The 14,374-nt window shown below is 41.7% G+C and overlaps 1 protein-coding gene across 1 annotated transcript; it reads left to right on the top strand.

The window, feature by feature from the left end:
* Positions 1-299: 299 nt before the first annotated feature.
* On the top strand, positions 300-9,466 carry LOC101354208 (zinc finger protein 883-like). The gene is made up of 4 exons (XM_023739427.1): positions 300-1,931; positions 5,844-5,970; positions 6,956-7,106; positions 7,786-9,466. The coding sequence occupies exons 1-4, from the start codon at positions 1,869-1,871 to the stop codon at positions 9,323-9,325; spliced, it is 1,881 nt and encodes a 626-aa protein (XP_023595195.1). The 5' UTR covers positions 300-1,868; the 3' UTR covers positions 9,326-9,466.
* The last annotated feature ends 4,908 nt before the right edge of the window (positions 9,467-14,374 follow it).

A 14,374-nucleotide genomic window follows, 5' to 3' on the forward strand; every position in this document is an offset into this window, starting at 1 on the left:
ACTTGATACCTGTAATATAACCACCGAACCCAGGAGTCAGCTTCTAAAATTATTTACGCGAAGATTCAGAAAATTGGCTTTATTTAGCTCCATGCATGCTTGTGTAGGGCTGCTAGCATGGTATATGGGTCGGGATGGAAAGAGTGTTTCAGTTGGAAAGAATGAGTGTTTAAATAAATTCCTGAGGCGGCAGAGAACCCAGTATCATCTATTTCTGGATGTAAGTCAGAGATGTTTGAAGCTGAGAAAACAAAGTGTGTGTGGGGGGTGGGGGGTGTTATGTGAAGCAGCTTGGAGGAGGCAATGGTAGCAGGGGGTTTAGAGCCACGCTGACTGCTCCGGGCTCTTTGAAGGCCGGTGGACAGCCACTGACGGGCATGAAGCAGTTTCTGTGGTGCAAATAGATTCTGGAAGCGACAACCATGATTGAATGACTTAGGAGCTTGTTATGAACAAGGAAGACTGTGAGGAGGCCTAGACATGGAGATTGGTGATGGATCGGAAGACAGTGCAGTGATAGAATGTAGATGTGAATGGTTCACAGGGCATCCACTGATGGAATGCTCATTCCTTGAGTTACAGGCTGTAGGTCAGTGAGTGCTTCTCATACTTGAATGTCATTGTGGATAACCCGGGAATCTTGCTGAAATGCGAGTTATGATTCACAAATTCTGGGTAGCGTCTACATACTGAATAAGCTCCCAAGTTTATGCTGGAAATAATAAATCTAGAAATAAGGATGCAAATTAAAATTAGAGAGTGCTATGAGTAGGCATCGACTCAACGGCAATGGGTTTGGTTTTGGTATTAAATAATAAAAGGAAGGATCATGCTTGAAGGGGAAACACTGGTGTAAAGATGACGCGAGAGAGAGAACGTTGACCTGAGGTCAAGAAATGGAAGACTAGGAGGCAGCTTGGAGGGGAGCAGGGTAGAAAGAAATGGGAACACAGGGGAGAGATGCTCCTCGGAGAAAACCTCATGATTTCCTGATTAATTTGTTTGATAGATTTATTATAAGCTTGAAAGACAAAGTGTCCAGGAATCCTCCCAGATTTCTCAACAGCTTAGGGACTCATGGGGTCATGGTTTGAGAAGGAAGGGGGAAAAAAAACTCAAGAGGAAGAAAGAAATCTTCACTGCAAAAGCAACAGGAAAAATACCGATCACATATTACAATGCTATAAATGAAATTAAAAATTGTTGAAAAAGCACAATAGAAGAGTTTTAACTGTACATAAGTAAAAATGAATGAACCATGATGGGTTGATTGACAGAACTTGAAAAATATGTTCTTCCAGACAGCTCACCCACATTAATATCAAATAACAGTGCGTGTGTTCATGTATAAGGGAGAAAGTTACACAGGTGAGCCCACAACTTCAGCATTGGTCCTCTGACTCCGTGGAAGAAATCAGGTTCAAGTTTTGCAGCCTGGCCAGGCCTGGTTGCTTCCCATGCTCTGGGATAAGTAAATTCCTCCGTCTGTGACCTTGCTGGCAGGAAGAAGAGGCCCATGGAGCTGCATGAAGAATGCAGGTGTGTGCTCTGGAGGCTGGAGCCTGTTCTGCCTTCAGTGCAAATGCCCTCAGGGTGGAGCCTGGCCCTGAGCCTGGGAGGAGGCCAGAGACCTGTCACTCCCTGCTTCCTCAACACTTTCCTCCGCATCCTTCTTCCATTTCAGGTCTCAGGTGTGGTGCAGGGAGAGCTAGTCCAGTCCAGACATCTGGGGACCTAGGGCGACCATCTCGCACATCCGTACATCACCGGGAAGGCTTGCAACAGCTCTGGCTGGTGTGTGCACCAAACATTATTCATCTGCCTCCAAACTGCCCAGTGCTCTGCTTCCACTCCCATCCCTCTTCCTGATGTCGCTTCTTGGGCTCAGAGACGACATTCCCTTCAACTTCCAGAAGCTGGAGAAGGAAATGGTGAGTTCTGTGGAGAACTGGGTCGTCCTTACCATAAGCACGGGAGGCTGGATATGAATTGTTCAAGGAGCAGCTGTGTGCTGCGGGACTGGGGTTCCCCAGTGGAGAAAAAAGGTGGCGGTGGAGGCCATGGGACTGAGCCCTAGACGGCACCGAGGCGCTCCTCCACTGTCGCTGGGCCCTTCCTCTATACACGTGTGGCTTTTCAGGATTTGGATGCCTGCGGTCACCTTCCTTATGTGACTCTCAGAGCTGGCACCGTGGGGCGTTAACGTCCCTACCCTGGGCCTTGGTGCTCTGTGTTGAATGACAGAGTCTCCTGACCAGAACCAGAAAACAGAGCAGCTCTGGCTGTGGAGGCTGAGCCCTGCCCTCCAGAGCTGTCCCTGTCCCATGTCTCTGAGCAGTGTTCTTGACTCCCCCCAGGCACTGGTACATTTTCTGTGTGGTTCCAGAAACCACAGCCCCTGCCTCCCACTGTGTTATGGGTCAGAAAATGGGGGGAGAGTTCATAAGGGAAGGCCCCTGACTGTTCATGGGGTCTTGGGTGACGTGGGTGCTCTCCCGATGTCACAAAGGTATGAAGCTGGGGGCAGTTCAGCTGGGTCCTGTGTGGGGTCTCCAGACATATTTTTGGCACAGTGGGGAAGAGTTTTGTCTTGAGGCTTTCACGTGTGTGGAAAGCATGACTCCCCAGTCTAGGTCGTTGTCCCCCCACCTGTGCCTAGAGCTGGTATGTAGTCCTCTAATTGTTGATGTTCTCCACAGTCTTGAATTAGAATCTAAAATTAAAGTGTTCTGTTTTGCTAGAGAAGATCAACATGTAAGTTATGTATATTTAAGTTCTTGGGTTTACAGTTTCCACTGGAAGAAAGTTTCTAGATCATTCGGTATGTTTCTACTGAGAAAGTTTCAATTTAATAGATATAAACTTCTTGATCACAGAGGAATGCCTATTTTAACTGATGTGAAAGATACTCTGAAGCTTACTTAAATCTTGAGAAGATTTTTAAAGACTCCTGTTACATTTAACAAGTCACGCCAGAACCCGTAATGTTTTAAATATTATAGCTATTTTGCAAACATTCTCCTGGCTGAGAGAAAATGGGTGTATAAACTCTGATATCCCTGTTCCCTTGTTTAGAAAGAGAGCTTGAATTTATACTTTTGTGATTTGTACAAGTGTGTTAAAGCATTTAATAACAGTTGGGTCCTAAATGATTAAATTTTAATGGTATTATTATTACCAATGTGAATTCCTAGTAAATATACGTAATATCTCATTTGACTTACATTGGGTTTAAAAGTACAATATAGTTTACTGAAATTATGTTTTTCCAATAGGTAAGACCTTCAAAGTTTGAAACTCAATAGGAACTTTAAAAGTATGCTTTACGGAGACTTGCTCCTACCCTTGTCCTCTTCCTGCCCACCCCTCTTCCCTCAGCTTCCTATAAATAACCAGCTTTATTACTTTCTGAAGCATCTTGCCAGTGTTTGTGTAGAAGCAAGCAAATAGAAGTAGAAATTTTTTTATTTCCCCTCGTTTGTTACAAGAAGATAAGATAGAATTTACACTTTTTAATGAACAAACCATCCTGGTGATGTTTTCATGACAATACATAAAGAGCGTAAATCTAAATTCTTATAAAACTCCAGAATACTACATATGATTGATCTTAGGTTTCTTTGTTGTTGTTTTTAACTGTATCGCTACGAAGGGACAATTGAATTGCGGCCATTATTTTCCTTTTACAACAATTGTTCTAATAAATATAAATGTAAATTTCTAAGATCGGGGTATTAATAGTTGAGGCATAAAAGCCCTTCTGAACTAAGATAAGTACAATCAAAATAAAGGGCTTTTCACATGACTTTATATAATTAATATATGAAAATTACCTTTCGTTTGTGTTTTAAATGCTTTAAACTTTCTATTGGCCACTGTACCATAAACAAGGGGTGCATAAACTTCTTGTGTAGAATCTAAATAGTAATATGAGTTAATGATAATAAATAGACCTTGGTCAGTTTTTATGACCTCCCCGTGTGTCCCACCCTGATCTCATCTCCTGCCTGGAGATAGTTGCTATCTGTATTTAGAAGGGAGCCCTGGTAGCACAGTGGTTAAGAGCTTGGCTGCTAACGAAAAGGTCGACAGTTTGAATCCACCAGGCGTTCCTTGGAAACTCTATGGGGCAGTTCTACTCTGTCCTATAGGGTTGCTGTGAGTCGGAATTGACTCGACAGCAGCAGGTTGAGTTTGGTTTTGGTATTTATAAGTTTATGACCATTACCAAAATTATTGCTATTATTATAGCTTTATCACTCAAGTCTTAATCCATAAGCTCTTTATTGCTTAGTTTTGCCTCTTTTGAGCTTTCTGTAAAGTCGGTTATTACTCTCTCTGGGTTCTTCAGTGACTTGTTTTCTCAGGATGCTTTTGAGTTTTATACATGTTGATGTCTGAAGCTGTAGTCCGCCCATGTGCCTATGTATGTATGTCCCCATTGTATGAACGGGCCACAATCTATGTAGTCTGCCCATGTGCCTATGTATGTATGTCCCCATTGTATGAACGGGCCACAATCTACCTAGCCATTGTAGAGCTTCCAGGATTTGGGTGGTTCAAGTGTCATTTTTGTTTTTGTGAGTCTTGCTACTCTTTTTTTCATTCTCTTTCCAGGCTCCATGTGCTGTTGCACAGTAACCCTGCAGCGAGGGAAATGGCTGCGTTGTAGACCATAGCCATATTCAGATTTACTAGGAAATATTGATGCATTTCACAGCTTTTTTCCTCCCACGAAGTATGCATGTGGGTTTTATTTGTTCCATGTACTTATCTGATGAATTTTTGCTCTTGTAAAGACTGTGAAATGGTATCTTACTTTGATTTTATTCTGTCATTACCCTACACTTCTCCACTGCTGACAAGGCTGTTCATATTTTCCCACTGTTAATTTATATTTCTAGGACTTTTTAGATCTTCTATACAAACTTTGAGAATTTTTCTCTTAGTATGTAATTTATCTTTTCACTCGTTTTCTTTGCCCTTTGATGAACAGTTGTAAATTTTAATATAGTTGATTTTGTCAGTCTCTTCCCTTATGCCTTACCCTTACATTTTTTCTCTCTTCTGATGTCATAAGATCATTTGCTTATAACTTCTGAAAATATTATACTTTTACTTCTTTGTATTTAATAGTAATCTACCTGGAATTGATTTTTTACACATGGAATACATTAATTATTCCAATTAGATAGTTAGTTGCTTTTAATAAAAAGCCAGTTGCCATAGAATCAATTCATAATTCTCCAAATTAATATTCTTTTTTCAGCAGTTAGACCGGTCACCTCCTGATCTCCAAGAGTTCAAGAATATATGACCAACTCAGGGCTTTGGGTTGCCAGTAAGTTTGTGCAGGCCCTTGCTCCTCCCATGGCTGTGAGGAGCAAAAGGAAAAACTGCCATTCTGCAGTGTTTCCCAGTTGTTACCTCACCCTGCCTTCACCCTGTGCTTTATGTTTTGTTGAGTGTTCTGGTGGGTCTTATGGAAGGAGGTGTAATTGTTTGTTCACAAGGAAGTGATGGTCTGAATGAGAGCATTTCTCTAATTTCTGCTGTTTTTTAACTGTTCTAGACCATAAAGAGTGGAATAAAAATCTGTGGAGAGATGATTTCAGTGTGTTGGAAGTCTGTGACACAGGATGCAGTCAGTGAGGAAGTGAATGTAGTTACTGAAGGGACGAGGCTGATGGCTATACCCTAGAGTAGACCTTGAGAGAGCACAGAAGCTTGTATCAAATTCCTGGGAATTCTTTGTTCTCATGGACTTTCAGCCTCACCTTTCGTTCTTGCACACATTGGAGTATACAGTACCTTGCTGATCCAGAATGTGTGGGATGTTTTAGGACTCAGTGATCATTGAGGATGTGGCTGTGCTCTTTAGCCAGGAAGAGTGGGCTTTGCTGGATCTTGCTCAGAGGAGACTCTACAGAGATGTGATGATGGAAACCTTCAGAAACCTGGCCTCAGTAGGTAAGAATGGCATCATGTTTTAAAAATGTATTCGTTTAGTGAACAAAATGTTTTAATCATCAGCTTTGGGCCAGTATTTGGGCTGATGAGAGGAATAAATTGTTAGATGAAACAGCCCTGGTCCCTTGTTCTGTGGTGCTCACATATCCTGGCTTCCCCATGAACATAAAGCTCTATGTATTAAAGTGAGTTTTCATTTCTCTTGTGATTAAATGCTCTGAGGCTCTTTAAGTGTTGTAAGTGTAAGGGGTCACTCTGGGGCACTTAGAGATTTGTGATTTGGGGCCTTGTAGAGAGTTTTACTGTGTTAATTACAAGTTTGACATGATTATTTTACTGCAAATACACACACACCTGTCCATCTCTAGAGATTCTGAAGAACAAAGTATTGGCTTAGTGTCAAGGAAATGTTCATTGCTCTTCACTGTCTTCCCTGATGATGTACATTTCTCCATAAGCACCCTGTCGACCATACACATTTGTTTTCCCAGAGAAGCAAGGGAAGGATCTGAAGACAGTAGAGATAGGACTCATCTAGGGCCACTGTGTTGGGAAGCACCAGGAAAGTACGAATGTTTTTGAAGAACCGTCCCTGCATGGAGGGAATTACATTTGAATCAGTTAGCTAGAAAAAATCTCTTTTGGATTGAGGACACAACTTCCCAAATACCTGAGCTTACTTTCCTAACTTTAGCAATCCTCATACCTATGGTCACAGTGAACCTTTTTCTCTTTTAACGTTACATGTGTATTATGTCCAGTATCTTTCTACTTAGCTCTCCTAATTACACCTATTTATGTCACTATCACTCTCAATCCTCATGGAAGTATTTCCTAGTAAATTGCTTTTTGACCTCTGCCAATGTGCTGAAAGTGCAAAACGTGGCTAAGTCCTTCTTTGTTCACAGCACCCTTTTTTCCCCCCTAATAAATTCCTTTCGTTTTTGCTTCATGTTATGAACCTCAACTTGAATTATTGGGTCAGTCTCTCTACACCTTAATGATGGAGAAAACTTATCCAGTGAGCATATAATGGTGCGACTCATGAAGAATAACACCTGGTCCTCCATGTTAGGAGAAATCTCAGACTCACTTGGCAACAAAGATCACCATAAAAACCAGTGGAGACATGTGAGGTGAGTGTCATTCAAACAAGGGAAAACAGTGCCTCAGGAGAAAGCCCTAAGGTGTCATGACATTAAAATACACACACATATATTTATGTGTATATACCAGAGCTTCAAACCAGTTGGTAACGGTTCAGTAATTGTTGATGTAAACGAGGGCAGCAACGCATTGCATAGCAACCTAATCTGTTGCCCATCAGATTTTAACCTGAGTAGGAGACAGCAGTGCACCACTCAAAGATGGCAGGCAGCCTTGCCACTTTCCACGTGTTTCACTCTCCACAGTCCTGCTAATAACCCAGTCTCCCTCATCAGGCTTCTGAAACTTTCAGGATTAATTCAGGAGACTGGACTGCTGAACCATTACGAACCAGTGTGAAGACCTTATATATGTTTATATATATAAACCTAATTGTAAAATTATGTGTTCAGAGAATTTTCACAATTCAACATTTTCATAAATGTGAGTCAGATATCAAGTATTTGAAACATATTTCATTTGGACACAATTATATGAGAGCCTCATATTTTAGAAAAACAGTGATGGTAATGGTAGCATTTCTGCTAGGTGATTTAACCTATGAAACATGAGACAACTCAGGGCAAAAACTATTTACGTTTACTGTGTTTGGTAATGGTGAAATGGAAACAAATCTATTTCCAACAGCACGTTGCTTATTTTTAACAGAAGTCATACAGTACAGAACCACTGTGAAAGTAATGAAGGCAATCAGTGTGAGAAACCTTTCAGCCAGATTCCTCCAAAAGTAAATCCTTTTGAATTTTGTGAGTGTGGAAAAGCCTTCATGGATCACTCATCACATAAACATGATGCCAGATCTCACACTGGATGCAATACCCGTCCGTGTAAGGAGTGTGGAGAAGCCAGCAGTTGTTCCTCTCACCTAACCACTCCTATAAGAACTCTTAATGGAAAGAAACCCCATAAATGTAAAGTATGTGGGAAGTACTTCATTTGTATCTCAACCCTTAGAAATCCTGTGACAACACTCACTGGTGAGAAATGGTATGAATGTAACCAATGTAGGAAAGATTTCTGTAGTTTCTCATCCTTTTGGATACACATGAGAGGTCATAAGCATGAATGTAAAGAATGTTGTAAAACCTATAGTCCTTCATCCCTGATTTTACAAAAAAAAATTCATAACAAAGATAACCCTTACAAATGTAAGGTATGTGGGAAAGCCTTTAGTTGTTCCTCATCCCTCAGTACACATATGCGAACTCACACTGGAGAGAGGCCTTATGATTGTAAGGAATGTGGGAAAGCCTTTAGTCAGTCATCACACCTCACCGAACATATGCGAACTCACAGTGGAGAAAGGCCTTATGAATGTATGGAATGTGGGAAAGCCTTTATGTGTTCCTCACACCTCACTAAACATCTAAAAACTCACAATGGGCAGAGGCCTTATGAATGTAAGGAATGTGGGAAAGCCTTTAGTGAAGCCTCATCTCTCACTCGACATATTAGAACTCACAGTGGAGTGAGACCTTATAAATGTAAAGAATGTGGGAAAGCCTTTAGTCGTTCTTCATCCCTTACTAAACATATAAGGACTCATAGTGGAGAAAGGCCTTATGTATGTAAGCAATGTGGGAAAGTATTTAGTTGTTCCTCAGACCTCACTACACATATGCGAACTCACAGTGGAGAGAAACCTTACAAATGTAAAGAATGTGGGAAAACCTTTAGTGTTTCCTCAACCCTCACTACACACATGAGAATTCACAGTGGAGAGAGGCCTTATGAATGTAAGGAATGTGGGAAAGCCTTTAGTCAGTCATCACACCTCACTACACATAGAAGAACTCACAGTGGAGAGAGGCCTTATGAATGTAAGCAATGTGGCAAAGCCTTTAGTTGTTCCTCAGCCCTCACTGCACATATAAAAACTCACAGTGGAGAGAGGCCTTATGAATGTAAGGAATGCGGGAAAGCTTTCAGTTGTTCCTCAGTCCTAACTAATCATATAAGAATTCACAGTGGAGAGAGGCCTTATGAATGTAAGCAATGTGGGAAAGCCTTTAGTCAGGCCTCAGCCCTCATTACACACAGAAGAATTCACAGTGGAGAGAGGCCTTATGAATGTAAGGAATGTGGGAAAAGCTTTAGTCGTTCCTCATCCCTCACTAGACATATAAAAACACACAGTGGAGGCGTTATGAATGTAAGAAATGTGGGAAAGTCTTTAGTCAGGCCTTAGCACTGACTACGTATAGAAGAATTCACAGTGGAAAGAAACCTTATGAATGTAAGGAATGTGGGAAAACCTTTAGTCACTCCTTAATCCTCACTAAATATATAAAAACTCAAGTAGAGGCTTTATGAATGTAAGGAATATGGGAAAGCCATTTGTCATTCCTCACACCTCACTTCACCTATAAGAACTCACAGTGGAGATACTACTCTTGTTTCAAAAGTGGGATGTTTCATCTTTATTGCTATAATTTCAAACAGCAAATTTCCAAAATTCTGTTATTAAAGAAAGAAAAAAAATTTTATTATTAAAATAAGAAAGCAATACTAACTCAAAGAAGAGGGGTCATTTGAGCTACTTTGTGGTGAAATGACGGTTTCATTGTAACTGTGAGTCTGTCCTCATCAGTATTACATTGAGTCTAAGCTACATTTCACCTTTCTCAAAGTCTTTGGCCATTACAAATAAGGCAAACTGAGCAAATGTGGTTTTATAATTTTTAATGCTTGTATTGATGTTGTTCTGTATACAATTAAATACAGTCATCTTATATATGGTGATGCAAAATTTAGGAGAGAAATGATGGGCCAGCTTCCAAAGCAATGAGTCAGTTGAGTAAATGACTGGGAGGTGGGCAGACAACAGTATTGAAGATGGAGAGAAGCTGGTATAGTCAAAAAGCAGTAAAAGGAACAAGGAAATCTACATGAGAGTGGAGAAAGGTGAGCTCCCAAGTGGTACTACGGATTGAAAACAATTCTGATCTTACTCCTAGAATCGGGTACAGTGGGTGTGACATAAAATCCAAATGTTGAATAGATTTTTAAAAATCCAGAAAAGACATGGAGAAAAGAGACTTTTTCACATAGATTCTCCACAAACCAGAGAGCTGGGAATTACTAGAATGGTTTGCCCACTTCAAAGCACCTCTGTTTTCCTTACCATGAATTCTTTTTCCCCTTTTGCTTACCATTCCTTCAGTGTTTTCCAACTTTTATAACTCTGCTTTATTCTGCTTGATTTTTTCTTCCCCCATCTTTAAGTTCATGTAATCTACACCCTGCTGCATATCAAGTGATATTAAACCCATTTTCCCCCTCTAATTTTGTATCTGTATGTTAAGTACAGAATTTCTGGCTGGTTCCTTTCAAATCTACAGTGTCATTTGTTATTGTTTCAAGTTTCTGCCTTTTATCCTCATGACCGGGGAAGCATAGGTGTTTTATATTTGTGTCTGTTTCTGTCGTCTATGCTAGTTCATTCCCTGTGTGCCTGATAATTTGTGGTTCTGTGATAGACATTATATTCGTTAGGCTTTCTTACTACTTTGAAAGTTTTTAACATATCTACAACAATCGTTCACATATCTGTTGTCAAGGATCAACAGCTGTCAATATGTTAGCGTTTTGGTTGAAGATATAATTGAAGATACAATTTTTTATTCCAAAGAGGATTTTCTTCTCTTTTTTTGGGCTATGCCACGGGTCTGGAGTTGCTATGAATCTCATAAACCTTAAAATATTCAGAGCTTGAGATTCCCATTGGAATGACTCACAACCAGGCATGAAATCCTTGTTACATTTATATGGCTCCCACTTTTGGGAAACCTGACCTCCAACCTCTGCTTCTACTTCTGAATCTTGTTTCCATAGCTTTATAACTAAATCAGCCTCCTATTGGTAAAGTTCATCTGAAATACTTGACTCCTAATTCCATATTCTTCTTAACCATGTCCTCAATTCCTTAATATCTTATTTCCTTAATGCTTTTGGGAAGATGTATCTTATTTCATCCGGACTTTTTAGGTGACTCCACTGGAAGATGGGGTCCAAACTACTGAAAGTAGAAATCTCATTAGTTCTTTGAACATTTATTAAAATTTAGCATATCTATAACAAAGGCTGCATAATCTTTCCAAGTTAATTATATTTTGTTTTCTGTGAAATTGGCTTTGTTTTCCTTTCTTCAAACTGAATTTAAAAAATATTGTGGTAAAATACACAGAAAGTAAACTTTGTCATTTTAACCACCGTAAGTGTACAAGTAGCCCTTGTGGTGTAGTGGTTAAGAGCTACAGATGCTAACCAAAATGTCAGCAGTTCGAATCCACCAGCCATTACTTGGAAACCCTATGGGGCAGTTCTACTCCGTCCTATACGGTCTCTATGAGTTGAAGTCTACTTGATGGCAAAGGGTTTGGTTTTTCTTTTGGTTTTAAGTGTACAAATGTATTAGTTACATTCAAAATGTTGTGCAACCATCACCCCTATGTATTCCAAAAAATTTTCATCACTCCAAACAGCACCTCTGTACCCACCAAGCAGTAACTTCCCATTTCCCCTCCCCCAAGCCCCTGGTACCCACTAATAAACCTTGGTTTCTCTGCATTTGTCTATTCTGGACAATCTACATAAATGGAATCATACGATTTTTGTCCTTTGGTGTCTGGCTTATTTCACTCATCGTAATGTCTTCAAGGTTCATCCATGTCGTAGCATGTACCAGAACTTCGTTTCTCTGTATGGTTGAATAATATTCCATTATATGTATATATTTTGTTTATTCACTCATGTTTTGATGAGCACTTGAGTTGTTTTCACCTTTGTCTGTTGTATTTCTATGAACATTCATAGGATGTTTGTGTCTGTTTGCTGGTCATTGGATAATTCTACGTAACATTTTTATTGTGAAATATATATATACATACACACACATACACACACACACACGTAAGAAAACGTGTGCTGAGGCTTCCGATAGCCTGAGAATTAATTCTCTTACTAATGCTCCTGGGAACAGCCCTTTGGGGCCACCACAACAGAGTGTAAGGATTTAAATGGTGGCAGCACTGACCGCCAGTGCATCATGGGGCAGCCCAGGCTATTCACAGGGCCGAGGCAGGTGCCCAAAGAGAGAGGAGACATACAGGGCTCTGGAGGCCTAGGCCGGGGTCTGGCACATGCTAGCTTTTCCTATTGCCCAAGACAAGTCACTAACAAAAGCAGTTGCTCATCAACTCGATGCTGACTTATGGAGACCCCCTGTGTGTCAGAGTACAACTGTGGCCCTCGGGGTATTCGAGGCCGTGACCTCCAGACCTTTCCTTCCCAGTCATCTATCTCTAGGTAGGTTCAAACTGCCAACTTTTTGGTTAGTAGTTCAGTGGTCAACAGACTGCACCACCCAGGAACTCTGTACAAATACATATATGTATGCATATATACATGCATGTATGTATATATACATATATGTATATGTATGCGTATGTATATAAACATGAAGTGTATATACTGTATATATGTATACATACATAAGTATATATGTATATATATATATACACGCACACACATAAGTATATATATGTAAACATGAAGTATATATATACCTTACATATATATGTAGGCAAATCTTGGTGGTTTAGTGGTTAAGAACTACAGCTGCTAATCAAAAGGTCAGCAGTTCAAATCTACCAGGTGCTCCTTGGAAACTCTATGGGGCAGTTCTGCTCTGTCCTATAGGGTTGCTATGAGTTGGAGTCGACTCGACGGCAACGGGTTTGGTTTTATATATATGTATGTATACATACCTAAGTATACGTACACATGCACACATGCACCTGGAGCCCTGGTGGCACAGTGGTTAAGAGCTCGGGTGCTAACCGAAAGGTCGGCAGTTCAAATCCAGCAGCCACTGCTGGGGCAGTTCTCTGTCCTGTAGGGTCGCTATGAGTCAGAATCAACTCAATGACAACAGGACAGAAAAATACATAATTACCTTTAGGATTTGTTTGTCCCTGTGGCAGGCATGTGATCTCTCTGGGCCTCAGTTTCCTTATATGCTAATGGAATAAAAACACTCTTTACCTTTTATAGTAACTGAGCATCCAGTAAAGATCAACGCAAGTGAAAGGCTTTGAGCAGGGCCTGGCGCGTGAGCAGCGCTCACTAAGGCATCTGCTGTTGGAACCTGTGGGCGCAGGGCGCTCTCTCCAGCTCACTCGTGTGTGTTGAGCTCTTGCTGCAGTGGCTGAGGCTGCTGTGCTTTGTGCTGGCAGTCGGCTCGGCTGGTACTGCTCCCCATGTCTCCTCAGTAGACTAGCCAGGGCACGCGCTTGTCACTGCAGTGGCCGAGGCTTGAGAGAGCAGTGAAAACACACAAGAGCTCTTAAGGGCTGGGCTCAGAAATGCACACGGCCACTCGTGGCCCCTCTTCGCCTCCAGTCACCCGTCCCCAGGACAGAGACACTAGGTCAGAGGGACCAGGTATGCCACCCTGGCCCCTTCCCTCACCTCTCCTTGGGCTCTGTCCACCTGCAGGGAGTCTGTGGTCCTTTCAGCCATGGCCTTGCCCTGAAGGTGCCCAGCTGTGTCAAGGACTGGTCACTCCATGGATCCACATCACGAGTGAATTATGTGTGTTCATGTGTATCTGTGTGATGTATATGGTGTGTGTGTACACGGTGTGTGGTGTGTGTTTATGTGTGTGCTGTATGTGTGTGTCTGTGTGGTATGTGTGTTTGTGTGTGTTCTTGTGTGTGTGTTGTGTATGTAGTGTGTGATGTATGTTTGTCGTATGTCTGTGCATGAGTCCGGCTTTCTGAGCTCAGAGGAGAGCACTAGCGCGCACCAGACGGCAGGTCCCCGACGGTGCAGAGGGTGCGAAGAGGGAAGGGAGTGCAGGCAGGAGGCCGGCGGGAAAAGAAAACCAAGCAGGAACAAGTGCTTGAACCGCCTCCACCATCACAAGAGACAGAACTGTGCATGAAAAGGAATCAGATGTTGTTGACTGTTGCTCGAGTAAACTCCAACTCACGGCGGCCCCACATGTGCAGAGCAGAACTGCTGCTCCATCGGGTTTTCATAGCTGTCACCTTTGGGAAGCAGCTCACCAGGCCTTTCTTCCGAGGCACTTCTGGGTAGACGTGAATTGCAGTGAAGTGGCCTTGGGCTGCTACACAGGATGCCTTCTCAGGAACTCACAGACCCTGGGTCGATGGAAGGAGGGGGAACAGTTTATCCCCCTTTGGTTACAAAGCTGCCCGGATGGGTCAAGGTC

This window comes from Trichechus manatus, unplaced genomic scaffold (assembly GCF_000243295.1).
Source record: "Trichechus manatus latirostris isolate Lorelei unplaced genomic scaffold, TriManLat1.0 scaffold00134, whole genome shotgun sequence".
Classification (NCBI taxonomy): domain Eukaryota; kingdom Metazoa; phylum Chordata; class Mammalia; order Sirenia; family Trichechidae; genus Trichechus; species Trichechus manatus.